At 31.1% G+C, this 26,916-nt stretch overlaps 2 protein-coding genes across 3 annotated transcripts; both read left to right on the forward strand.

The window, feature by feature from the left end:
• Window positions 1-796: 796 nt before the first annotated feature.
• LOC137926858 (zinc finger protein 84-like) lies at window positions 797-5,293 on the forward strand. Its single transcript, XM_068770583.1, has 5 exons — window positions 797-1,239; window positions 1,334-1,953; window positions 2,407-2,602; window positions 4,205-4,483; window positions 4,889-5,293. The coding sequence occupies exons 1-5, from the start codon at window positions 1,099-1,101 to the stop codon at window positions 5,045-5,047; spliced, it is 1,395 nt and encodes a 464-aa protein (XP_068626684.1). The 5' UTR covers window positions 797-1,098; the 3' UTR covers window positions 5,048-5,293.
• Window positions 5,294-7,719: 2,426 nt separating this feature from the next.
• On the forward strand, window positions 7,720-26,419 carry Naprt (nicotinate phosphoribosyltransferase). 2 transcript variants are annotated; one of them, XM_068770578.1, is made up of 11 exons: window positions 7,720-8,074; window positions 8,298-8,468; window positions 8,607-8,733; window positions 10,143-10,226; window positions 12,820-12,947; window positions 15,428-15,875; window positions 17,806-18,071; window positions 18,446-18,564; window positions 22,706-22,867; window positions 24,941-25,069; window positions 25,936-26,419. In XM_068770578.1, the coding sequence occupies exons 1-11, from the start codon at window positions 8,002-8,004 to the stop codon at window positions 26,011-26,013; spliced, it is 1,785 nt and encodes a 594-aa protein (XP_068626679.1). In that variant the 5' UTR covers window positions 7,720-8,001; the 3' UTR covers window positions 26,014-26,419. The 2 variants fall into 2 exon arrangements, with proteins under 2 accessions (XP_068626679.1, XP_068626680.1); XM_068770579.1 differs by having other exon boundaries at window positions 15,428-15,740; window positions 25,936-26,418.
• Window positions 26,420-26,916: the final 497 nt, after the last annotated feature.

Genomic DNA, 26,916 nt, shown 5'->3' on the forward strand with positions numbered 1-26,916 from the left:
GCAATCACCTAAAGAAAAATCATAATTGTACCCAAAATTCCAATTTACAAATTAAAAAAATTGATTAAATGAATCATTGAAAACAGATTAAATATTATTTAGCAAAATCAATAAAACCTTTTTTTATTACCAAAATACTGGTTCATGTAATTAGGAAACAATGCATAGTTAAGCAATTATCACCATTAAGGACATGTACGTAAAATTTAGATAAGTAAAGTATATTATAAAATTGTCATGTAAAGTACTTACGTTATAAATGAAACAAATAATATAATGAGTCTAAAACTGTTAATTATTTATACAAAAATCTCCGATAACAACCAGTACATGTTTTTGTAAATTTTAAGTACTAAATCTTATGTTGAAAGAAAAATATGATCTTAATAAAATGTTTTCAGTCTGGCTAATAATCATTTTTTTAAAATAAATAACCTTCAACGTGGTTGGGTATTTCTGTTATATTTAACATAAATAACTAAAAGGTAATGCGTAAATTATTTTCAAAATTTAACAATTAAACTCATTTGCAAGCTAAATAGAATTTGTGGAATAGTTTGATGTTCTCGAAAAAGAAATAAAAGTGTATCTACTGGTTGTATAGCTATTGCGCTTAGACAAATGATTTAAGGTAAGATACGCATACAACCCAATATAAGGCAAGAAGAATAATTGAATACTTATAATCATTTGATTACACAAACGATTTTTTTTATTTTTGTTGGCTACATTGATTATCAATTATCAGTTGCTGTCAGTGTTGCTGAAATATGACAGTTACCAACAATACGGTGTTTTTGACATTCGTTACAATGTCCTTTCTTAACAGACTACGAGTTTGCGCCGTAGAGAAAACTGATACCGTTTTACCAGTTGTGCGCATTAGAGTATTAGCGTGTAGACTTGGCATGCATTTACCATAGAAAGTTGAAGTATACAAAACTTAACATCGCTATCTCCCCACGCGCATGCGTATTCGACAATGGAAAACAAAGTAGAAAAATCGTTAAAGAAATCTCACATATACCCAGGACGGAGACCTGAAGCCCGATTACAGATTTTTAGCATAACATGACTAGTTAGTGTAAAAAAACTATAATGACTCTTAATGTAAAAGAAAGTTTCGAGCGATGGTGCCGCCTATGTGCCGAGGAACAAGAAGTTACGATAATGATTTTTAGCACTGAAGCCCAAGCAATGCTTCTCCACGACAAACTAAATAAATATTTATTGATCGAGGTAACTTAAAATAATATAGCTTCTATGCTAATATGAAAATGTAATACACAATGTGATTTATTTTACTATCACGCAAGTTATTTACTATTTGCAGGTCGATGAAGATGATAGATTACCTAAAAATATTTGCATTCAATGCTGCACAAAATTACAAACTGTTTGTGAATTTATAGATAAAGTCAAAAAAGCTCAGGAGACATTAGTCAATCACAGTTTAGTGCTCAAAAACTTACAGACTGAAAATTGGTTCGTACCTCCAATTAAATCCGAACCTGAATCTGAATCCGATATTTTAGACTGCACTACAAAAGATTTACCAATGGAAGTTAGTGTAGATCCAATGATGGTTTTGCAAAACTCTGACGACTTATTTATGGAAGAAAACCTAAACAGCAATGCTGAAGAAGTCATGTACTTAAATGGAGTTGATGGAGAAAATGTAACCATTAAACTTATTCAAAAAGCTGATATCTCAAACACAAGCAATGATAAAACAGTTTCTATATTAAAACCATTCATATGTATTACATGTGACAAAGGCTTTTATTCAGAAATGGCCTTAAAAAATCATTCCTGGGTCCATTTTAATGAAGACAAAGCTGCTAGGAAGTATAACTGTAGTAAATGTCATGAAAATTTTGATTTTAAATGTGAATTAATTGCACATTTTAAAAAACATAGTACTTTAGGTGTATGCCACTTGTGTGGAAGGAAGTAAGTTATGTAAATAGTAATACAATATGTTGAAGTAATAGAAAACTTTTTTACAGGATAATGTGTTCTTGAATAACACGTTTTTTGTAAATGGCCATAGGTGAATGATAAAAGATGGAAATATATTTTCTTTATCTTTCTGATCTTTAATATTACTTATATTATTAATGTGCTTTGTCCATTACATGAAATAATATTATCAAATGAATTTTACATTTTTATATTATTAAATTCTTTATTAGAAGTCCTATAAGACATGTCTGAGGAGGGCCTATGTACAGTAGTGGTCATCTTACAGATGAAATGATGAAATTAAAATTAAATATTCAAGAAGGCCTTAATATGCATTTTTGGGAATCTTTTTACTATAATTTATTTATTCATACAAAAATAAAATTTTTGATCAAACCTTTGTGACCAAATTTATTTAAACACTAAATTATGTATTTACAGTTTCAGAAGTGAAAAAAATTTATCAATACATATGGCTGGACACATGTCAAAATGTGTTTCATATACATGCAAAATTTGTCATAGATCTTATAACACAAAAAGTAATTTAAAAACACACAGTATAACACATAGTAATGAGAGACCTTACAAATGTCATCTATGTAAGAAAAGTTTTAAGAGAAATCAAGACTTAAAGGTAAGTGTATCAAGAATGGTTTTCTACCATTAACTAATTCATCATTAGACAACCCAAAACAATTTCTTCACAAGTGTATATTTCTCAGACTGCAATTAAGCAAATCTGTATCTTGCCATAAATATACAGAGTGATTGGTTGTAGTTGTTAAAGCTTAAAGGATTGAATGTATAGCTTGTTTGCAGGTAATTAATGTAGATTATACCATAACCAAAAATACATGATTTTAACAATAATTCAATAATAATGTTTAATTTCAAAATTGAGATTACTACATAGTAAAAAATATTATTGAATACTATCTGCCGCTGCAATCTTGGTACCACCAGAAGATATTGGCCGCTCACATTGCAAAAGAAAAAAAAATTGACTTATTTCACAGTAATCACTAATTATAAGTGTTTGGAAATAGGTGTAAAAGCTTTTTGCTGAGAAATGATACATTGACTCATTTAAAGCTGTTATGTCAATAACCAAGCTTCCTGTATTTTGTTTAACAACTCAGGTTACATAACCAAGCTGTTAAAGCACTTAGCAATTAAACAATGCTCTGCAAAACTGAACATAGCTTGTCTTTGAAAGAAAGAAGAGATTTATTTGTAGCAAAGACAGGATATGTACACTAAAAGTAAACAAACAAGACATAATGGTATTAAAATATCTTCCTTAGAAATAGAGTTCAACTTAACAATATGCTGAAACTAAGGTCTTTGGTGGTTATTAAGGATTGGTGAAAATGGTACAGGAGCTCGAACATCTTCTTAAAAGTGTAGACATTTAGGTCCCCATTGTCCAAGAAGTATATGCATATGGCTAATACCTAATATAAATAACACTGTCATGTTTAAAAAGTCAAGTTTTTCATTTTGCCAGTTTTCATTGCATAGCTAAAAATTGAATTTTATGCAATGATTTGCAATCTTTACAAATCAAAAACTCTTTATTGACATATAATGGATGATAACTTTTAACTGAATTTGATGTCAAGTTGGGTCTACCACCTATTTAGAAGAAATATCTCAGGCCCGAGAAGAATAGGAGATAGAAACTTGGAGGGATTTTGCATTTTTTTTATAACATCAACATGATGCCATACTAAATTTCTGATACTATAAATTTAAATATTCTTATATGGATTTAGATGAGATAATTTGAATGTTCTAGAAATCCTATCTACCTCTTTTAAAATTAACAGTGGACTAGGTCTCTGTAATAAGATATTTTTAACACCTAGCCGGTTAAGTAATTGTAAATTCTTTCATAATCAAAAATATCACAGAACCAATCTTGACATTTTTTTTATAAATACATGTTCATTAGACCTTTAAATGGTTCAAATTAAGAACACTAAAAAAATCTTAACATCAATTGAAATCAACATAATGCTTTTTTTTACATTGCCAAGTTTGGAAACTAAGATAATTATTTTTGTTATTAAGAGATAAATTTGAGGAAGAAAATTCATGCAGAAACTGTTATTAAAATATTTCTGAATCTGCCCTTATGCAGCTAATAGTATATGAGAAATTTAAGAAGTAATTATATATTTCCTAATAACAATGTAGAAACCCATTTTTTAATATATTTTTTATTAAATTCTAGTTCCATATAAACCAACACACGGGTGCGAAGCCATATAAGTGTCCTTTTTGTGAAAAGGCATTTGCTAGTTCCGGTAATTGCTACTCACACAGAAGTCGAATGCATCCTGGTAGACAATTAGAAGGGAAAGAACATTCACATACAACTTTCCCAGATAATCAATTATTCAAGTCACGTGTTATAACACCAGCAAAGAACTCTCTTATTCCAGTAAAAGGAATATTTAAGTATCAGTGCCAGTTATGTGAACATAGTTTTATGAAGAGAGATAATTTCATGGTTAGTACCATTTGTTCTTAAAATTCAGGCACATGTGGTGAAGAGAAAAGTAAAATAAAGAAATTTAAAGTCTAAATTGGTAACTTACAGATATATGACATACTTAATTTTAAATAAGCTTTATATGTTAGTCTTAAAATTGTAATATATATTGTGGTAATCCATTAAAGAGTTTAGTTTCAGTAGTATCAGTAGACCAATTAAGGATATTAAGCAAGTATGAATTCTACATAACAGAAATCTGTGAAATATGTATGAATCCATAATAACATGTTGCTTTTACATCATAACACAATACATGATTTCTTATTAAATTTGTTCATAACTGATAAAGCATCTCAGTTATTATGGTAAAATTATTTTAGAAATGCTCTATCTAATGTGTTTTTATTAATCTATTTTCAGTACCACATGTATCAACACACTGGAGAGAAACCATTTCATTGCACTTTTTGTCCTGAAAAATTTGTAACTAGAAAAGGTCTACTCATACACCATGATAAAGAACACCCTGGAAAGGATCGCCCACTTGCACTGATCTCTAGAAATGTTTTACTCAAATAGGAATAACTAGTTTTAGAGAAGAGCTGCAAATCTTCTTATGAAATCTGTAGGGAATTCATCATTTTGAAGAATTCTAAAATGGTTAGCTGTTTGTTTATGCATTGTAGACATTGATTTAAATATTGTCAATAATAAATTACAAAAACATTAGTTTTGCAATTCATTTGTAAAAAAGGTATGTATTAAGAGGACATTGCTTTGTATACATGATTTGTGTTATTCAATTAGCTATAAATAAAAGTTAATTATTTCTTTCCAGCTTGATCATAGATTATAACAAAAATAGATATTGAAAAGTAGTTTGTTTTTAATAAATTGTATGTATCACAAACAACCATTATTGTCAGCTGAATTTATTAGCGAAATTTCATCAAGAGAACTGTTAAACTAATAATAACTTTATACAGATTCATTCATTGACAGAGACTATTTCAATTACTTTGGTTAAATATAATTTTTAAAACAGTTCAATCATTAACCCGATTTTAACATGTAAACTATTAATGTTTTACGACGTTTATAATTTATTGTAATCGGTATTGTTATAATTTAATTGGTCAATTTTTAAATCGATATTTTTAATAATTAGTTGACGTTCAATACCGCATCTTTAATTCGTTACATATATTTTATAATTTGGTGGCATTCAATATTTTTAATGTTTTTACAGTAGTAGTGAAATAAAAATATTTAATAATTTTTGTAATTAATATTATTAATGCATTTGCTATCAATGTCCATGTGAGTTCAAAGATTATTCTTTAAGAATTTTTTCAAACTGTAATAGTATTTTGTGTACAATTTATTTTAGTATATTCATAATGAAACCTATATTGTCACCAACTTTTATAAACTATCCCCACAACTATTAAGTCAGGTTGTTGTGTAGTTAATTTGCACCATGTAAAAGTCCCACAACCTTCCACAATTCTCGCAATATGTTTTGGTTAAAGATATGAGCTCGCGGCCAGGTGAGAAACCTATCTAGTAAACTAGCAACATTACAAAATTATGATACTGTAAAAAAAAATCATTAGATGTCATTCGGTTTGCCGCGCTAGTGTATTATATACATTATTCAACTTGCATTATAGAGGTTTGGATAGAAAAGGTTTTGACACAAAATACTGTTTATGTAATGGTTACTTTATCATTTTAACTTTTACTAAATGATGATCGTTTTCATACTACTCATCAAAATTTAACTTTAATGATAAGCAACTGAAGTAAATTATACTTGCCTTAAAACTGGACTGTCTATCAAGATAATTTACGGACGTAAAATTTATATTCATCGCGATTCAGGACAAGCACCTGAACATACAATACAACACGGCACTTTTACAAGTCTGTCAAACATTCAATTAACAAAAACCATGAATACATTGACAAATGACTATAAGATAGAAATTAGTATCTTGTAATTTGCCAAAAATACAATAAATTCGCCGGGTAATTGAATTGAAACAAAAACTAGGACGGTTGAATTAGGTTGAATGTGGCACTTGAGGTAGAATGCAGATTCCGTGCAGTGCATTCTACACCAACATGCTCAATCCAGGTAATCTCAGAATCTCCGCAGTTCCACGAGATGTTCGAATCTAATCCTCTCGAAACTGGATACCAAACTTAGTGCTCCACAGTTAAAATATTAAGAAACGTGGCTCAGAATATTAAAAACGAAGATTATTCCGTGTTCAGGGGATGAAGACCCTCAGTAACGACGAAATTTATGCGAAGAGAAGGAATAGGGAAGTATTACAAATGATCACAAGATCAATCGACAAAAAACATGAGAGAAAGACTAGCTTTTTATGTGGTTTTCTTTTCGAACATACATATATTTGAACTATAACATTCGCATTTTATAACTATTTAATTTCCTTTATTGTAAGTAATACTTTTTAAAACATAAGCCGGACGAGTAACAGCATGTGAAAAATGCTCAAGTTACAATTTACCGTCCACATACTGTCAGTATTAAATTTACAATCAGTACGTTTATGTTACCGTACAAGGCATTAACTGAATCTACGAAGTCCAAAACGCGTTCCAAATACAGCTTAAATAGAAATAAGTCCAAAAACAAGTTACAGTGTAATCGCATTTACGCTTGGTGCAGACGACAAAAGTTAACTGACATGTGTAACACGTTATTATCAGTAAATATTATAAAATTTGCGTTTTTTGGCATTATCTCCGCGCAGGAAACAAAGTCTATGTGATGATTTAATTTTTTTTTGTTGCCGAAAATAATTTCTTGCCAAATTTGACGGCGTTATAAGTTTTAGGCGATTGTCTCTCGCTTCGGTATCCTATTTAATTAAATTAACACTGATTTGAAACGTTTGGAAAATTATTTGTCACTGGCTAGTGATACTACAACACTACTACAAATATACATCTTATAGGGAAAATATCTGACTGATTGTATTATTTAATATAAAATATTAGACATCAAGCATTTATTAACTGTTTTCTAAATGTTGCAAACATTACCCATATTATATTTGAAACACTTCAAATTTATAAGTTATTTTTCATGTATCATAACCCAGCAACACTATTTAGATTTATATTTTTTTAATGTATGAAAGTTAATTTTTTTGTTAACTGATGGCAACTTCAATTGCTGACGAATATTTTAATCTGTATATGATTTCTTATTACATAACTATATTTTAATTATTTGTACTTGGCTACAATCTTTAAGTATTTTTTATTGAAAAATAAAGTTTGATTTGTTTGACCTTTAAAAATGACCTTAAGTATAAGTAGTCAATAGGATCTACATTGCGCATGCGTAAACTTTACGTCAAATAGTATTTGGCGCGCTGATAAGCACGGTTTGCTGATCATGATGAAATTATTTCATTTAGTCATTGAGCGGGTACCAAACATTCCTCACGTTCCTAAACATTTGCGTTGTGTTAGTCAATTTCCTTGCGAATAAAATGTCCATTAACGAATCGATAAAGAATAAACAAATGTCTCGTCAAAACGGAATTGTACAGCCCCTTCTAACTGGTATGTATACTTCGAATAACTCGTTTAATTTTTGGAGCGAATTTCAAAATGCCTACGCGCAGTGTTCAAGTTTGAAGTTTAAATTATTGATATAATATATTATTACAAATGGTGAAACATTTTTAGGTGAAAATATATTTTGAATTATAGGTTATTAAACAATAGTACAGTGTTATTATTCAACAGTTGTAAAGATACATGAATAAAGAAAATTTATTTTCAGACTTGTACCAAATAACGATGGCCTATGCTTACTGGAAGTCTGGCAAAATCAACGACGTTGCGGTTTTTGATTTATTTTTTCGCACTAATCCATTCCAGGGCGAATTTACAATATTTGCTGGACTTGAAGAATGCCTTAAATTTTTGGAAAATTTTCATTATTCAGATAGTGGTAAGATCTAAAGAGAAAGTTTTAACTATGTAATATAACATAACTTGCACTATTTTACAGTATTAAGAAAAGAACAATATTGTATGCATAAATACAGTTAATAATACAGGAACTGGTATTTTCTTTAAAAATTTGCAGATATTGAATATTTAATGCAGACACTACCTGATAAAACTGAACCAGAGTTTTTTGCTTATTTAAAAGATTTAACTTGTAAGGACATAAAATTAAGTGCTATTGAAGAGGGTTCGGTTGTATTTCCTAGGTTAGTATATTCAAACTTATTTGTAATTTTTTTAAGGCTCTGAAAATGTTTAATTTTTTTGTTTTTATCTATTTCATCTTTGTTTTTTTACACTTATATCATAGCAAAAAAGCCATTGGACTAGGGGTTATTTTATTTAACTTTAAAATTTTGTTAAGTATGTAAGTAGTAAAGTACATAAGTTTTATGTTATATTCAGTCTTCCAATGGCAGTCAAACACTACAATAGACTAAAATAACTTTTACTTCTATTATTGAAATAGGGTAAAAAGACACTCATACAATATTTGTTATTTTTAATAAGGATTAACAATTTTTCTATTTTCCCAACATATACGATACTTTTTTACGATAATTTTTTTTATGCGATTACTGATTTTAGTAGGACTTACACTTCCGCTAGCTTTATATTTAAGTAAGATGTGATAATTCTCTCCAAATTATAAAAAAATTTACCATTTAAGATGTTTCTACAAATATAATTAAATTAATATATCTTTAGTTACTTTTCACATATAACTTTGTTAAAACAGAGCTAAATTTCTCTTAACTCTTAAAATAAATATTATTAATATGTATAGATATATTTATTAGTACCACTATGATCAATTGAATTAAACTAGGTACATTTGTTACATTTTGTTATTATAAAATTGATACAATATGTGATACCAACAAACACAAAAGAATATGATGTGCAGAAATGGAAGATGAAAGTTTATTATTATTAAATTATTTTTGTAAAGAATTTCGTAAAAGATTTTATAAGACTGATAACAACTCTTTCTCTGCAGTGACTTATTGATGCATATGACAACAAACTACCCTTGATTGTGCAAAGGGAGACTCAGAAAATAGTTCCTTTTGTTACTTAAACATAGTTGATCGGAACTGCATCTTTTTTATAACTTAAACTGCTTAATTATATCATTAACTTGTTTAAGGCAAATGAGCATCTGATTATCCTATCTATGATAATAACAAAAAAATAATATTAAATGTGTTTAGTATTATTGATGTTGAGACTAGCCAAATATCATAACCAAAAACATTTTCCAAAAACCAGCCAGCCATTTTATTAACTTTAAAATACAGGTTGCTTGTACTTACTAAGTTATGAATATGTAGAGGTCGTAGAAATATACATATAAGAAACAATGGCCATAACATCAGTGACAAGACACATTGTATGGTGAAAGAACAATCTATGATGAACAACCAATATAATCTCAAAATGTGTAGAATTATTCTGAATATATTCTAAAAAATTTTATGTTTTAGTATTCCATTTTTAATATCAAGGCAAACTGTTAAAAGTGACATTCTCAATCTTATTTTAGCTGTTAAAATTGCACTAAGTTTCTTGTTAATTTACTATTAAGAGGGCTCACATGTATTTGAATTTCCAGAGTACCCCTGTTACGAATAGAGGGCCCGTTAATAGTCGCGCAGTTATTGGAGACGACTTTACTGACCTTGGTTAACTTTGCAAGGTAAGCAACTTTAGAACAAGATTTCATTTGTACACCTGCACATGCACTCTCAATGCTGTGTTTGAGTTTGTTCAATGTAGAAAACGTTTACTTTTTTCTATAACGCATATGTTCCCAACGGGATATGTAGCGGCCTCTAGTGGTCAATGGAGCTCTTCATGGTTCTATGAAATACCTCTATTTTCATGAAAAAACAATTTATCCATATTTCATTGGTTCAAATACTAAGTCTAGACTAGATTCAATTAGTTTTCAAACTCTATGCAATACCAGTATGTACTAATTATATATGAAAGATTTTCCAGCTTTGTAATGACTCATCGCGGTATATCTGAAACCGTAATGCTTAGTGACATTGAAATTTGATAGTAATACTCATATTGTCCAGAAGAAGTCTGTTCAGAACGGATTTTACGAAATTCCATAAAAAAGTAAGGACGAGTAGGTACGCGTTCATTAAGTTATGTAAACAACCTAAATAGCCAGGTACCATAATATTTTAAGAAAATCAATCAATCAATGTTGTGTGACAAAATTAAGTAGCATGATATCATAGAGGAGAATTCAAGCCGGCAACTGTTTTTATATTTCGTCGACTAATCTTACGCCAATGATGGATTACGAATTGTCAACATGACTGTCGAATACATTTTTGCTTTTACGAATTGCTTTTAATTTTCTTGTTATTTTCATTAAAGTTATATATAGGGACCGATACTTCCCTATTTTTTTCATCATCATGAAAATAGCTTTTCATATAATACTTCACTTTACTTTCTACCCTACCAATATCTAAATCTGAACTTGAGATTGATGTGAGAGAAGAACACTGCTTTTTTCGAACGATTGAAGATATGTAATCCACATCATAATTTGCCCACAAAATAAAATGTATCAAGCCTCATAATATATCAAGTTTGACATTATAAATCTTGTTCAGATTTAATTAAGTACCTAAACCTATGACAAATATCTGTCTTAGATGTTTATCTTGTTTATGTGACATAAGTTATGAATTAGTTTTAGTTTAGTAAAGGAGGAGGGTAGTTCATTAAGTTTGGGAATCTATGGTTTAACGGAAAAACTATGCCGTCTCTAATAGTTAACACACACATGTTTATTTTTATCAGCGATATGCATGATCAGTAAAGTTAATTGTATATTTATCTTATTTGCATGATAGATATATTTACGTAGAAAAAATATTAAATGTGGCTATACCAGGTGTTGATATTTTTTTTAATTAATAATCCTGTGTAAACGGGTATAAATCATGTAAATATTATCCTACGCGTTTAGCGATTTAGTGATGAATTGTTTTGAATGAAAAGGCTTTTATTACTTAAGATATTGGTGCACCTAACATTGAAATGTCAGGTCATTGAGCGGATTCGGATGATGTTGACGCTGTTAGCCTTTGTACGGCTATTAGTTTCGTTAGGCTCATAGAAGCTAAACAGTTGGCTCATTGTAAAAAACACATCGAAAAATTTCCGGCATGAAACAGAGGGACAGATGACCATCCCTGTTTGTATTAGCAAAACGAAAAATTTGACTTCAAAAATAGTATCGATTTTTAACACTTATAATACATAAAAATATAATATTATATGCATTGAATAAACCATCCGTAGTTATACGGAGTCCATATGAATCACCAATAAATCATTAGTTTTGCATTCTTCTGTGTACTCTCAAGCGCCGTTTTACTATTAATTAAATATTTTTTCATGATCAATCTGTATTTGTAAAAATAAAACCTCAATCTAGATAATCATCATCACCATCATAGTTTCAGTCGAAAGATGTTCACTGCTGGACATTTGCCCATACCTATTTCATATAATTGAAATAAGATCGGTAGAACAATAACCTATATTAACTTAACTAACAATGAAACGAAATATCTAAAAAACCAAAAAAAAAATTGACCTTTATTTCTCCGCAGTGACTTTGAGAAATTAGTTTTGTATATCAAATTACATTTCATAGGTCAGATAAATTCTACTTACTGGTAGTTATATGAGATTTGTGTAGCACTTAAAAAAAGCAGCGAAATCAACAATGTAGTTTCTTGGGATGTGTGGAAACATTGATTTTTAATGTATTACTTACTTCTTTTAAAGTCATTAAACAAGTTAACATATAACGTATAATAATAATATTTTTATTGTCTATGTAAAACTGTCTGAAAGCTTGTCTTATCAATCAGGTTTTGTCTATTCCGAAACTCGAACACGGAAATTTTAAAAATTATAGAAAAACCTTGGTTTAAGCCACTTGAGATTAAGATAGCAATTTTTTTTTGTTTGATGTTTTGGAACATAATAAATTTATTTTATTATACATACTACAGTATAAAGTTTGCTATTATTATTAAATTTATTATAATTTGAAACGACTTTACGTAATTTATTTGATAATGTAAAAATATTAAATTAACACGTTAAATATTCAGAGTATACTCATACTCCGAATATTTTGCGTTTTAAATATGTATATCCATGTAATAATGCATTCTTTATTTTACTATAATTATTGTTTGTTATAATTATAGTATTTATGGTGAATGGTAATATATTCTATATTTCAGTTTAATGGCCACGAATGCAGCGCGTTACAGAATGGTTGCTGGAAAAAATGTATCATTGCTCGAGTTTGGTTTGCGAAGAGCGCAAGGTCCCGACGGTGGGTTGTCGGCATCGAAATATGCCTACATCGGTTAGTTTCTGACTCTATGACTCCACGAAAACTACTTGTCTCAGCTTATTGATTATAATAGCGCTTCCCTGCAGATAGTGTTGCCGGTGAAACCGAGCTCAGCGTGCCTGGCACCGGGCCTTGTATAATAAAACACGCGTCGCCACGTCATCCACTCGTAAGAATCCCCCGCCCGCGGATACGTCTATTTAATCTTTTGTAATCATGCGAACTTCAGTCCTTGACACTGAAAGTTTTTCCATCATGCCGGATCGTTAAATCGAAAGTTTTTACACAGCCTATGATAATGTACAAGGTGCTACATAAACGATTAACTGTACCCGCCTTTACCTATTTACATCTTTTTATTGAAAACAATAAAAATAGCTATCAAATGTTTTTTTGAATTAGACAATAAATGCATTCATTTATAACCATTACCATGCCAGGCGATACATGGCCACTGCATCAGGAGTCAACACAGTATTTAATTACAACTTTTAAAAGCCTATTCCTATAACGACATGGACATAACGAAACAAGACTTAATACTAAATGGACGTAATATTTTTTTAGATCCCTCTATATTTTATTTTAATTAATATTTAAACTATATATATAAGTAGAAACAAATTTGTTATCATCATTTTAAATAGGTAATTCCTTCAAAGTCACTTGAACACATCCTATGACATTTCAGCCGCAGGATGTCCACTGCTGGACATAGGCCTCCCTCATAGATTTCCAATAAAAGGGTTGCAGGTGGCCTTCATCCATCGTCTTTCGCCAATCTTAACAAGATAGTCAGTTTACCTTATAAGTTGACATGATCTCAACTCCAGATTTTTCTAATGACTCAGTCTTTTGGGCCTCTCGTACCATGTCTGAGTAGGGATCTTTTATACAGTAATATTTTTTTCACGTAATCTCTTATTTTTATTATCATTTTATATCTTTCTTAATGTGTACTACACTGTCTCCTTTCTTCATTTAAGATTGTCTTTTATTTTCTCTTATTCATCACTTCTCTTCTGGATTCTACATTTACATTTCTTCGTTCATTTATGGTTTTAAAATTTGTCATATTTTTTTTGTTTATTATTAATTCTTCTTATTCTATTTGTTACTGGCTATACACACAAATATCACATATTAGTCTATAATTAAACCATTGATACTTACAGATATAATGAAGTACTATTAACAAAATTATACTCCGATGTCGTTATTTTGTTTCTATTGTATTTATTTAGATTACTCTTAAATAATACGATATGGTTATTTAATCTCGAAAAAGCAGATACGTATTTGTTTAGAGATGACAGATTTATTAAACTTTTTTTGGTAATATTTACATACATATATTCAAACCTTGCATGAGAAAATAAAATATATACACAGATTTTTTAACTCGTAGATATTACAGTTATAAAATGTCTATAGATAACGTCTACATCACAAGAATATTATATCAATAAATATAGATTATATTTACCAACATGAATACATATTACAATATCGCAACGCTTATCAAGGGATTATATCTATTATGTCAACAAAGTACAATTAATGCATTGTATTAATTAACTATATTTATAGATATTAACGAAAAAGTTAAACAATAGAATTTTCCCGTGTTACAATAACATGCAAATAATATGAAACACTACTCGAAAGATTGTGTATATAATTTTAAAGGTCCCAATTCGCGTTGTTTAAACGTTAATTTTTTCTTTATTAAAAAAAACTATTTTAATTACTAATGTGGTTAATTAAAGTAGAATATATGGTAATTTTGTGTTCATTATGTTAGTTTTTTGTACTGAAAGCGTTGAATCAGTCACAGTTACAGACACATGAATTTCGTCATAAAAAGTTATCATATCCTTAACGGGTTTGTGTACACATATAAAAGATGGTGCAAAAGTAATGTCATAATGCTATAAATAGACATAATTCGTCGTTAGTTGACAACTCATTCCCTATATATCTACAACATTAATGTCAAAGTACAGGAAAATTAAGGCAAGTTCACATTATGAAATTGCTTTTGCGTCATCTGTTAAAATAAAGCATAATTTAGACCTAAACTAGGTCTTCTTAGTTTAAATTATACAGTAAAATTATATTATGAACTAAATCTCATAATAGCATTCGACAGTATTTAGTCGATCAAAATGTGTTGATTTTGGTTCGTTGATTCATTTGTATGCTTGATATTATAATGTATACATAAAATATTATAAAAGAGCGATTGTTGATTTTGTGGCCGACTCCTTTTAGCAGCACAGCATGCCAAGCCCGTGGTAGCTTACTTAATATAATTTTATTTATTGATTGATTTAAAAGTGCGTATATATGCATACACGAATAAAGATTTTTTTTATTTTCATCGCGCGTGAACCATTGGCGCAGTGCAGCGGTTTCGCTAGCCCTGTTGTTTATACTCTTTTAAGTTATATTTCGTAATTGACAATAATGCTACTATAAAATTATTTCAGGTGGATTCGACGGAACAAGTAACGTTCTGGCCGGTAAAATGTTCAACATTCCCGTTAAAGGAACGCACGCACATTCTTTTGTGACGTCATTTAGTTCTCTAGACGATATCGCATCGGTGGTAATAAGACACGCGGAAACGCAGAAACAGTGCAACCTGTTGGAGCTAGCGATAGAATGGCGGAAGCGAGTCTCCTCCATAACAGACGTGTCACCCGAGGAAGCGAGCGACGGGGAACTCGCCGCTCTGATATCATATGCCTTAGCATTCCCCACGGGTTTCTTGGCTCTGGTGGACACGTATGACGTGAAGAGGTATAATTTTCAAGCCTTACGACACGGCCAACGTATAAATGGGCATTCCGGCTACAATAGCAACTGTGGATCCAATGTCAATAGAATAAACAACTGTAATACATATGGATATAGCATGGTCGAACGCACACTGAGGTAAACATGCAAAAGCACATGTTGACATTGGTGTTTGATATATTTTATTATTATTGTTTTGCGTTACATGGTGCATTAATGGTGTCTCCCTCATTCGATTTACATACAGTGGGCATGAACGATCACGTCGCTGGGTTATACATTTTACAGCACATCCCGAACTATAGCTTCTGGTCCGAACTCTCCATGGTCGGAGTATACAGTGTATGTTTTGCTTTGACGTGAAGTGCGATTTGACGGCGCTTCTGTCCAATGGTCTTACATTTTGCTTCAGTGTGACGTATTGTCCTGAACTTTAGAACCGTATAGCAGGGACAATGTTGTCATTGGGCACAGTTGCATTGTATAGGGATATGCACACTCACACATTCACATATAAATACATGCACGTACTAGTCAGTCATACATTTGCATCATTGTGGTCCGTAAATGCTTAGAAATAGTTTACATTTATAAAACATTAAATTTATATGTGCGAAATTGCGTTCATTTAATTTAAACAATTTAATCACTTGTAGGATGTGTTAATGAATTGTTTATTTAAATGGTTAAGGTAATTGGTGGGATTATTAATAAATATTACAATCGCAAAATTTGTTATATTTAGCACAACCGTAAAATCATCCTAATTGTATATATATTGGAATAATTTTTCCTGTGTTTCATAGCTTGTGAAATGAATTAAAAAAAGGTCTTCTGATCCTGTAATAATAACCGGGACACTGTAAGAAAAGACCTATGTATCCACATACGTCTTCAAGTATGTCTTGATAGAGAGTGGAGCATTTAGAAAGTAATAAAGATTATTCGCCGTTATCGAAAAACAAAAAAAAAACATTGAATGATAATTATTAATAGAAAACATTATATATACGCGCAACCGAAGGAGCTGTAATACACCTTGGGAAAGTGCGGCGAGGTGACGGTACTGAGCGATCGGTATAATCTACCCCCTCTCCCCGCGCGTACTCTTTAGGTGCGGTATAGCGGTATCGGTAGAATGTAATTTTAACAAAATCCTACATCAGACAGTTTAAAACGAATATAAACTAATGTTTTGTCGTCTGTGATATTCTCTAATTGTATATATAGTGTTGATATATAAAACTACTTACTACGAATCAAATTTAACAAATACACAATATAGTCATTGTGTTACATTTGTAATGTGTAAAATTTGCAAAAATTGTTGGTAGGTGGGCATTTGTTAAAATTGCTGACATGAAATGTGACACCTGATTCGATTACGGACGCGCGGACTAAATGAGTATTAAAGACGGTCGAAATGTTAGGCGCTTATACATAGGTTCTCAACCTTCTTGAATTCTATGAGAAAATAAAAATGAAAATATTTTGAGTAATTCTAATCTTGTTTGGATATTTTAATTTTTTTTCTATAAAACAAAAAATATATTTGATTAAAAATATATATGAGTAAATAGTATCTATAAGTGCCCTATTAATTAACTTGCGTTATGGGCACTGGAGGTTCACAAACTGGAAGAAAAGAGCAGCTTAAAAGAAAAGAATTCAACCCTCCATTTACAGAATAGTTAGCCTGGGAAGCTGGAATATTGTAAAATCCGGTCTTAGCTAACATATATCCGAATAGAATATTCATACAAAATTAAGTCTCTAAGCTTTATGATTTCTTTTGATTGATAGAGATATCGCGAAGAGATAATGTATATAAATATATATAGCAATGTACAGCCGAACCAATTAGTTAATAATTAATGTTTATTTACCTTAGAATAATGTGATAAACATTTTATACTTCTAGGTAATTTTTGCACGAAAGTAGGAATATTTTATAACTCTTATATGTGTCTTTGTATTGGCAACCGCTCCCATGACACTTCCACTCCCACTAGAGGGCGGTAGTTCCCCTTAGTTTTAATGTAATAAAAACTATTAATGTCTTTAACAGAAGTGGTCTGCTAAACTTCTGTGCCGTCGCCCTGGCACTAAACGATTGCGGGTACCGAGCTGTGGGCATTCGTATAGACAGCGGGGACTTGGCATACCTCTCAGTATTGGCGAGGAGTACATTCGAAAAAATATCAGAGTTATACAAGCTGCCATGGTTCTCCAAACTGACTATTGTAGCGTCAAATGATATCAATGAAGACACTATACTTAGTTTGAACGAGCAGGGACATAAAATTGACTGCTTTGGCATTGGAACGCATTTGGGTATGTCATATCTCTTAGTTTTTTTTACACAATCCTATCAATTTTGTTCAAACACGTGACCTTATTTACATAATTTAACCACTTTGTGTTCTTTCAATTATGTAATAATTCACGCATATACAAATGAACAAATGTTTCAATTAGATATAATTAGAATTTGTTTATTTATTTATTCCAAATAGCCTGCAAAACATAGTATTAGTTTACATTTGTTTAATATATGTTTGCGTATTATAGACTTACACAGCCCAGGTCATAATTATGTTACCTTAAATCTAAACGTAAAGAAATGAATAACAGAGATAAATATTTTTATCGCTTGTATACAAATGTTATATAAAAATAATGAAAGATAATAATTTATTTAAACACAGTAACATGCCAGCGTCAACCGGCATTAGGATGCGTTTACAAGTTGGTTGAAATAAACGGACAGCCGCGTATCAAGCTCAGTCAAGATGTGGGAAAGGTGACGATACCTGGACATAAAGAGGTCAGTACTGCAATACTAATCTAAGATCCTAGATGTAAAAATGGACAGAGCGTTTCAACAATAAAACTAATATGTACAAAATACGAAAGAGCGTATTGTAGTGCTACTGAAACTGCTGTATCGCGCCTCAGGAAAGCGCGGCAAGCTGGAGAGCTGAGAAAAAAAAGCATAAGCGCTTGACTGAAATAAGACCTAGATAAATCCCCCCTCCCCTTACACCGGTGTCTTGCGGCATAACTAAGGCGCGGTACAGTAGCTTGAGTAGCTATATAAAAAACAACTACGTTGTATTTACCGAACGGAGTCAAATACTCTATTAAGTTTATTAGTTAGTACTAACGAGGTAAGTATGTGTTTTTGCATTGACGATTGCTGTTGTGATTAGTTTCCAGAAAAAGGAGATTGAGACGTCGTTTTTCGTCAACCGTGAAAACGATGATAGAAATTACTATATATTTAAAAAAATTGGCCACATGTGAACGCATTTTCATTGCATTTCTTAGCACTTAAAATACTACTAAAATCGAAAAAAAAAAATCTTGCTTATAGTAATGTTTTTGAAAGAACGCTGATTACACGTTCCGACGAGTAAATTACATAAATAAAATTATAGTAAAATATTGCTTGGAGGGTGGACAGACTTCCTTGTTAGGATCTTCGGAAGATAATGGATGCTGGTCCTATTGAAAAACTATGTCCAGCAGTAGATGACCCGTGTCTGAAATGATGATGATAATGTAGTAAACTACTAATAAGGGATATTAAATACGTTTTTAGTGATAGCTCAATATATAAAAAATAAATATAAATTGTACTCGTATTAAAATATAGAAAAATCTTACCAACCATGTTATACATCATGGTGGTTTTTTACACCAACAAACAGAAGCAGCTTTGTCGTAAAGAAATAATTGCTTATAACAAAACAAGTGATACTAATCGTATTTTAGTTATCAATTTTTCGGCATGTAGACTGGATAACGCGTTAGCGAACAAAATTATATTTATTCCGTATTAATGATAATAAATAATTTCCACTTTGATGGGCCTTGAACTGTTGAACGATAAATGAAAACGTGACAGCTTTATCAATTTTTTACAAATTGCCACAAAAACAGACAATGAAATGGTATTGCTTTTGTATATTTGAAATCACTGTTTCTTTTAAGTACTACAGCGCTATACAAAATATCCCATAAATCAAAGTATATTGTTTTCAAATGGTAAGGCAGATAGAGGCTAACTTTAGAAAATTCAACAAAAAATTTAGTGTTTTCAATCACGGTGTTAGGCACTGGTCGGTGTAACATTACCTCTGAGGATGCCCCGTAGAGGGGTGAAACACTTGTTGAGTGAATTAACGGTGGTAGTTTTGTAGTTCGCATTGTTTGCCGCATTTATCAGCGGGCTAGCGGGCGGTGCGCTTCATTGCACGACTACTGCTGCATAGCGGAAGTAGATAGTTAAGTTACTTCCGCTATGCAGCAGTAACAAAGGGACTAATATATAGATGTTTGTCCCTTTCTTACTTAAATACATTGTTTCAAAATCAGACCATTGCTTAGATCTTTGTCTGTCGTTTACAAAAGGCTTATTGACGGTTATATAGAAAGTAAGTAGCCATAGTAATAGAAAGAACATAGACGTCCATAGACGCCCACATCAAGGCATAGGCCTCCACCAAATATGTCTACGAATATACCATAATCGTCACGCTTGGCAAAGCGGGTTGGCGATCGCGGTGTAGTGTTATAGCTGGTTTATAAGCAGTGGCAATCCTGTACGATTTTACGAATGCACAAAATATAAATTATAAAAGATTGTATCCCAGGAATCGAACTCGCAATCTACAATCGCTAAAACTTAGTCCTCTACCTCTGGGCTACCTCTGCTCATAATGGTACAAAGAAATATTTTATTTTGAATTGCAATAATTTAAAAAATAAATGACTTTTAACTCTCTGGGTGTAAGCATCACTACTATGTCACCAGATTTCGGTTTGACGTTGATATGTGGGACATACTGTATATTAGGTTAGTTAATATTAAAACGATAATATTTTTTAGTCTTATTCGTCACAGAAATTTATTTTAAATTGTAAATACGAGGGTCAAACTGAAAGTTCTTAGAAAATCAAAAACTAAGCATTCTAGCAAGTTATTAGTTTTATTATAACTTTTCAAAATAGCGTCCATTTACATCAATACATCGCTGCATTCGATGGAACCATTGAGAAAAGCACCTTGCCCACTCGGCCTTAGGGGTCTCTTCGACGGCGTTTTGAAACGCAGCCACTGCTTCTTCGGCGTCCATAAAATGTTTTCTTCGAAGTTTTTCTTTTATTTTCGGAAATAAATAAAAATCGCAGGGTGCGAGGTCGGGGCTATACGGCGGGTGACCCAGTAATTCCACGTCTGAGGTCGCCAAATAGTCGATCGTTTGCCTGGCGGTGTGCGACGAGGCATTGTCGTGATGAAGGAGGATCCTGCTGCGAGGTCGTTTCTCTCGAACTTTTTCCAAGACAAGTGGCAAACAGTTGTTAGTGTACCACTCTGCATTAACCGTTTTCTGATCCTCTAAGACAACTGTCGCGTAATGACCTGTCTTTCCGAAGAACGAGGCCACCATCTTTTTTCCAACACTTCGACCTCTCTTCACTTTAGTTGGCAACTCTTCGGAAGGAAACACCCACTGAGCAGACTGTCTTTTGGTTTCCGGATCATAACAGTAAATCCACCTTTCGTCACCCGTTAGTATGTCGAACACAGCATTTGAGTCACCTCCGTTAAATTTTTGGATCATTTCTCGGCACCAATCAACACGGCGAAGTTTTTGAGCCTCGGTCAAATTATGCGGTATCCAGCGGGCACAAAGCTTCCTGACCGCTAAATGTTCATGGAGGATTTTGTGCACTTGACTCATACCTATGCCTAGACTTGTCCGAATCTGCTGATAGGTCACTCTTTTGTCAGTCTCTATCATACGCCGCACAACACTGATATTGTCTTCAGTCGTCGCTGTAGAAGGCCGTCCCTCACGCAAATCATCGGTGAGATTAGTTCGACCACGTTTGAATTCATTAAACCAGTTGTAAACTGTGGCACGAGATGGGGCTTCATCGTGAAAAGCCAATCGAAGTCTATCATAACTTTCTTGTTGACTTATATGACATCGAAAGTCATAAATAATCATTGCACGAAATTTTTCTCGGCTTAAATTCATTCTGACGTGCACAGACAATTTTCAATTTGCTGTCAAATCGTAAAACAAATGACAAATGAATGAAATGTATACTCAATATTATTGGTAAAGAGTTCTATTTTCAAAATTTAAACTTATTTTTTTAATATAATGCTTTTAAGTTGCCAGTTCTAAAAACTTTCAGTTTGGCCCTCGTATTCCATAATATGTAATTTAACGCTACCCAACGGGGACGTGATAGCAAATTATTTGCACTTATATATGTCTACGTAAAATAATAATGTGCTGTTTGTACGTCATTTAAAATAAGTCTGTTAGTGATAAATATTGCACTAAATTATAAATAGAATGCATTACATCCTCATGTTTTCACTTCGTTATTGTCCTGTAACCTATAATTCGAGTGTCAGTGAACTGAATCATCAAAATGTCTTATTTATATTGAAAACATGTCATTACATATACCTACTTAACATTGATGTAGTGGTCAACTTATACTTCAAAAATTTATGACCAACTTATGTACAAGTTTATTTCAATGTTTATAGATAAAAAATAAATGTACAGGATGATTGATGATAGGCGTAAATGATTTAAACGGGTGAATTTATCTCATTTGCTGTTGACTGATGTATGGTGTACACTTTCTAAAAATTGTTGAGAAATTAATTATTGTATTCTATCTATCCCTGCTGCCAGAAGGTACTGGTCTGTCATATTACTATAGAAAAAAAAGTAACGTATCTCAGAGTGATTCATTTAAAGATTTTACACTTGTATATAGTATGGTACAATCATCCTGTAATTTTACAGAAAGGGTCAAGCAAAATCTTCAGTAGTAAGGGATACAAAATGAAGAAAATCATATTATATATGGTAGCACTTTTAAGTGCTCGTTAGAACGGTGATCATCTTTATAATTCAAATTTGTAATTACAGGCATATCGTTTATTTGGAGCCGACGGTCATGCTTTGATAGACCTACTTCAAAGATCTACTGAACCCGCGCCAACCGTGGGACAAAAAGTACTATGCCGACATCCTTTCCAGGAATCTAAAAGAGCTTATGTTATACCTAGCCAAGTTGAACATCTTTACAAGGTAATAACACGTTGTAGTCGGATCGCATGTTAAGTCGTTATTGGTCGACTAGTACTAGAGAGCGGATCATATATAAATATGTTTTGTGGCGGTAGAACGCGGGGTTCGCTTGTAAATATGTATCTGTACGTACTAGCGCACCGTATAGCGGGAATTACCCAGGTAAAAAAAACAATGGAGTAGTTTATGGTTAGCAACACGTTATTGCGTTGAGATAACGATACATACAATTGTATAAACCTTAATTTATACAATTAACATTAAACCTTAAATAAATATTTTTTTAGTTTATGTCGGTACTTATCAGCGGTTGTGTATATTTCCAAGTGTGGTTTTACATTATAATTTATGTATTTTGTTCGAAAATCCTAAAAACTTTTAATTGCTGATTTTTATATCAGACGGTTGGCTTTTTTGTTAGTTATTTAATTTTTAGTTTGTTTTACAATTAAATATACCTATTATCGAATGAGCAAAATGAACCGTTATGAAGAAGGTGAGAATGGTAATACACCTATCCCCCGATTTACACGGTAGATACGTTCCTGAGAGAAACGTAAATCGAAAATTAAAAATTTTCGAGTCAAAAGTCGTGTAAGTCTAAAAGCTTGCAGAAAATGCATAATTTTGCTATTTAACAATTGTGATTTTTTCAATATTTTTAGGTGTGCACAAAAATAAAAATAAGATGCATTAACAAGTTCTAATATTTAATTTATTACGGTAACACTGTTTTTTTTATTTAATTACAATACATTAAACAGAAGAACAAAAAAAGACCGAGAAAAAAAAAACCAAAGGTGTTTTATTATCCTTTATCACTGTCAGAAATTACTCTTATTTTTTTTCGAAATCGAAGGTTCGAATTCACTTTCATCACTCGAAGTTATTTGTGCCAATACGATATTTGAAGCAGAAATATTTACATTATGAGAGATGGTAATAAAATCGGTTATTGAAACAAAAAAAAACTTATTTGGAAAACCGTGTAAAAGCGAAAACGTGTAAAACAAGTACTGTGTAAATCGGGGGATAAGTGTACAAAAAAAAACATAAAAATCAAATGAGTATTTTCCAAAATATCGCATTTTACCTGATTGTCGAATCTCGCGAAAAATGCCCGCTCCACGCAGTCTCGCGGCGCGGGGCGCCCGCATACAATGTGATAATTGTAAAATTTGTACTAATCATTAATACTTTTGGCTTCATCATTATAAGGTCAGCTAACGGACGCCTACTGCAAGGCCTTTCCCAAATATCTGACTAGTCTTGCGTTGCTCGCATCCAGTTACTTCGTTCAACCTTGACTATATCGTTGGTCCACCTAGTGTGCGTATAAAGTACAATACGCATGTTCATATACGCAAAACATATAAGATTATACTTCTTACTAAACTCATTGCTACGAACTACGTTAAATAATGTTATTATGTAAGAATCTAATAATCATTGCGGTTACTTTTTTATGTGTATACAGTGATACTTTTTTATGTTACTTTGACCTAATTTTATAAACATTAACATTTTATCTGAAAGATGTTACTAATTTTCATAGCTACGATTACGTTAATATTGTGGGCAATTATTCAAAGTTGCTATCTAATATAAATATTTATAAATTCTGTGATATGTTTGGAAATTATCGAATTTGTAAAACTGAAATTAATTTAAATTTCACTCACTTGGTATAATGTAATTCCTTTCATACAATAACCACAAATTAAAAAAGTGGTTTACAAGACACATTCTACATCTATAAAATCGTATAACAATCAATCAGTGCAATAATTGTTACTAAGTTCTATCGTGAAATTTAATTTTACTTTATATTTTTGTTTTGTCTTCAATAGAGAGATCATTTATTTTCTGATTGTAGCAAAATTTTTAAATGCCTCATGGAATTAATTATATTACCAAAAACACGTTTCCAAGTCTATTCTCAAAAAGTTCTCAGTTCATTAACAGTCTTCAGTAATATCTCAATTAAATGTCCAACTATTATTTTATTCCTTCTTCTTTTTATATATATATTGTGTTGGTTAGAACATAAGGATGATTACATTTTAATTCCAGGAGTACTGGAGAGATGGTAACATCTGTATTCCCCTGAAGCCACTGTCCGAGGTTCGCGAGCGCGTGCAGACATCTTTGCGCACGCTTCGTCAAGATATCAAAAGAAACTTAAATCCCACGCCGTATAAGGTTAGTTACAAAGTAAGATGATGTTGAAGCTATATATCCTATATATTACTTTACACGATGTGTAAATTTCTACAACAAACTCCCGTGTAATTTATTAAAAAAATCATGGAATTACTTTGGAAAGGTTTATAAATAAAAAAACTCTTTCGTTTAAACAGTTTCTTTCTTCCTCATTATATATATTTATGTAAACGATTACAAAAAAATCTGTCTGTGTAAGCTCTTCTCAGATAAGAGCTTGATTGGAAACCTCAAGGCCATGTTATTTTTAGTTAAAGGATGCTATCACAGGGTTTGTCAATTTTATTATGGTATCTGTCAATTTAGACTTTGTATCCTTATGACGTAAAATGATTAGTATAAGTAATTCAAAGTTGATAATAATATATGGTGATGGGCTATACGTGTTCAAGGTTTAAAGTTTATGATATACTCTATCCAAAAAGGGTTTTAGAAATATTAAATAATGCAATGTTAACATAGCAAGGAAAAGCGTTACTGAAATTTGGATTTGGGTACAAAAGATATCTTTTTTTACTATCTGACCCAAATAATTTATGAATAAGAAATTATTGCCCGTCGCATTACAATTGTAAAAAAAATTACATATTTGATTATTATATATCGGAGTGGTTGGACATTTTATACAGAAAGTTTGGAAATAAGTGTGCAAGTTTTAAAACTTTTGCCGATTTATGAGCTATAAAATCATCCTTCAAAGTTTTTTACACTTACAATCACCCTCTATAATCAATTTGCTCATAATGCATCTGCATCAGTTATTTAGTGTAATAAAAACAATATATATATATATATAAAAAACAAACGTTTTTTTATTAGCTGTAGTAAAATATTTGATTTTTCAGGTTGCAGTAAGTGATGATCTTTATACGTTCATCCATGATCTGTGGCTACAAAATGCACCTATCGGAGAGTTATCTTGAAGTTTATGTAGTTGCCCGATTTAATGTGAGAAAAAAAAGAAGGTAGATTACTAGAAGTAAAGTTAAGTTATTATTTTGTTTGAAATACACTTTTTCCGGTCCGGGGGCCGTGTTTTTACATATATTATTTGTGGTGCATGGTAATTTAAAAAAAAATGTTTTAACTTTAAATTGTAAGGAACATGTTAAGATAGAATGCTAGATATTTATTACGTTGACCAAATTTTCATTGAAGTTTAGTTACATAAATTTATGTAGTATAACAATAAACATTTGTATGATTTGTATGTTTTTTGCCTTAGGTATAATATATATTTTTCATCGTGATATCTTTAAGATTATTATATTTTTGCATTAAAACTTCTTACAAAGCATATAATGTTAAAAACATATATATTTAAAAGTAAATAAGCACTGAACACATTTTTACTGTAGTCATTGATTTTTCATTATTATGTAAGATATTTTTTCATTTTATATATATATATATATATATATATATAACCCATCACCATATATATATATATACATATATATTAAATATAACAATTACAATATATCTAAGTGTTTAGTCAGTAAAAAAAAAGATATTTTCAAATTCAATTTTGTCGTGGTATAGGATGTCAAACAACAAAATATATGTAGGTATGCCTTACACTATCGTAATCGTTAATTGATTACTAAATACTAGATATTACAATCCTTCGTAATGAAACATATATACAGTGATTACTTTTATTAAAATTAAACTAGTCAAAAGAACAAATTCGCAACATATGTCTTTATACCAAAGCAATTATAAGATGCCACTATAAGAGTATATTTTTGTAATTATAAAAAATGTTTTTGTTACTCTATTAAATTATGCTATTATTTAATGTATGAAAAAAAAAAAAGATTTAT

Source organism: Battus philenor, unplaced genomic scaffold (genome assembly GCF_028537555.1).
Source record: "Battus philenor isolate CCGP_79_NKW_IND1 unplaced genomic scaffold, ilBatPhil1.0.hap1 SCAF_3, whole genome shotgun sequence".
Classification (NCBI taxonomy): Eukaryota; Metazoa; Arthropoda; class Insecta; order Lepidoptera; family Papilionidae; genus Battus; species Battus philenor.

Coding starts and splice junctions, on each gene's coding strand:
- Naprt (XM_068770578.1), top strand. CDS start 8,002: ATGTCCATTAACGAATCGATAAAGAATAAACAAATGTCTCGTCAAAAC. Junction 12,948..15,427: donor ATCGAAATATGCCTACATCG/GTTAGTTTCTGA, acceptor AAATTATTTCAG/GTGGATTCGACGGAACAAGT. Junction 15,876..17,805: donor ATGGTCGAACGCACACTGAG/GTAAACATGCAA, acceptor TGTCTTTAACAG/AAGTGGTCTGCTAAACTTCT.
- LOC137926858 (XM_068770583.1), top strand. CDS start 1,099: ATGACTCTTAATGTAAAAGAAAGTTTCGAGCGATGGTGCCGCCTATGT. Junction 1,954..2,406: donor TGCCACTTGTGTGGAAGGAA/GTAAGTTATGTA, acceptor ATGTATTTACAG/TTTCAGAAGTGAAAAAAATT. Junction 2,603..4,204: donor AGAGAAATCAAGACTTAAAG/GTAAGTGTATCA, acceptor ATTAAATTCTAG/TTCCATATAAACCAACACAC.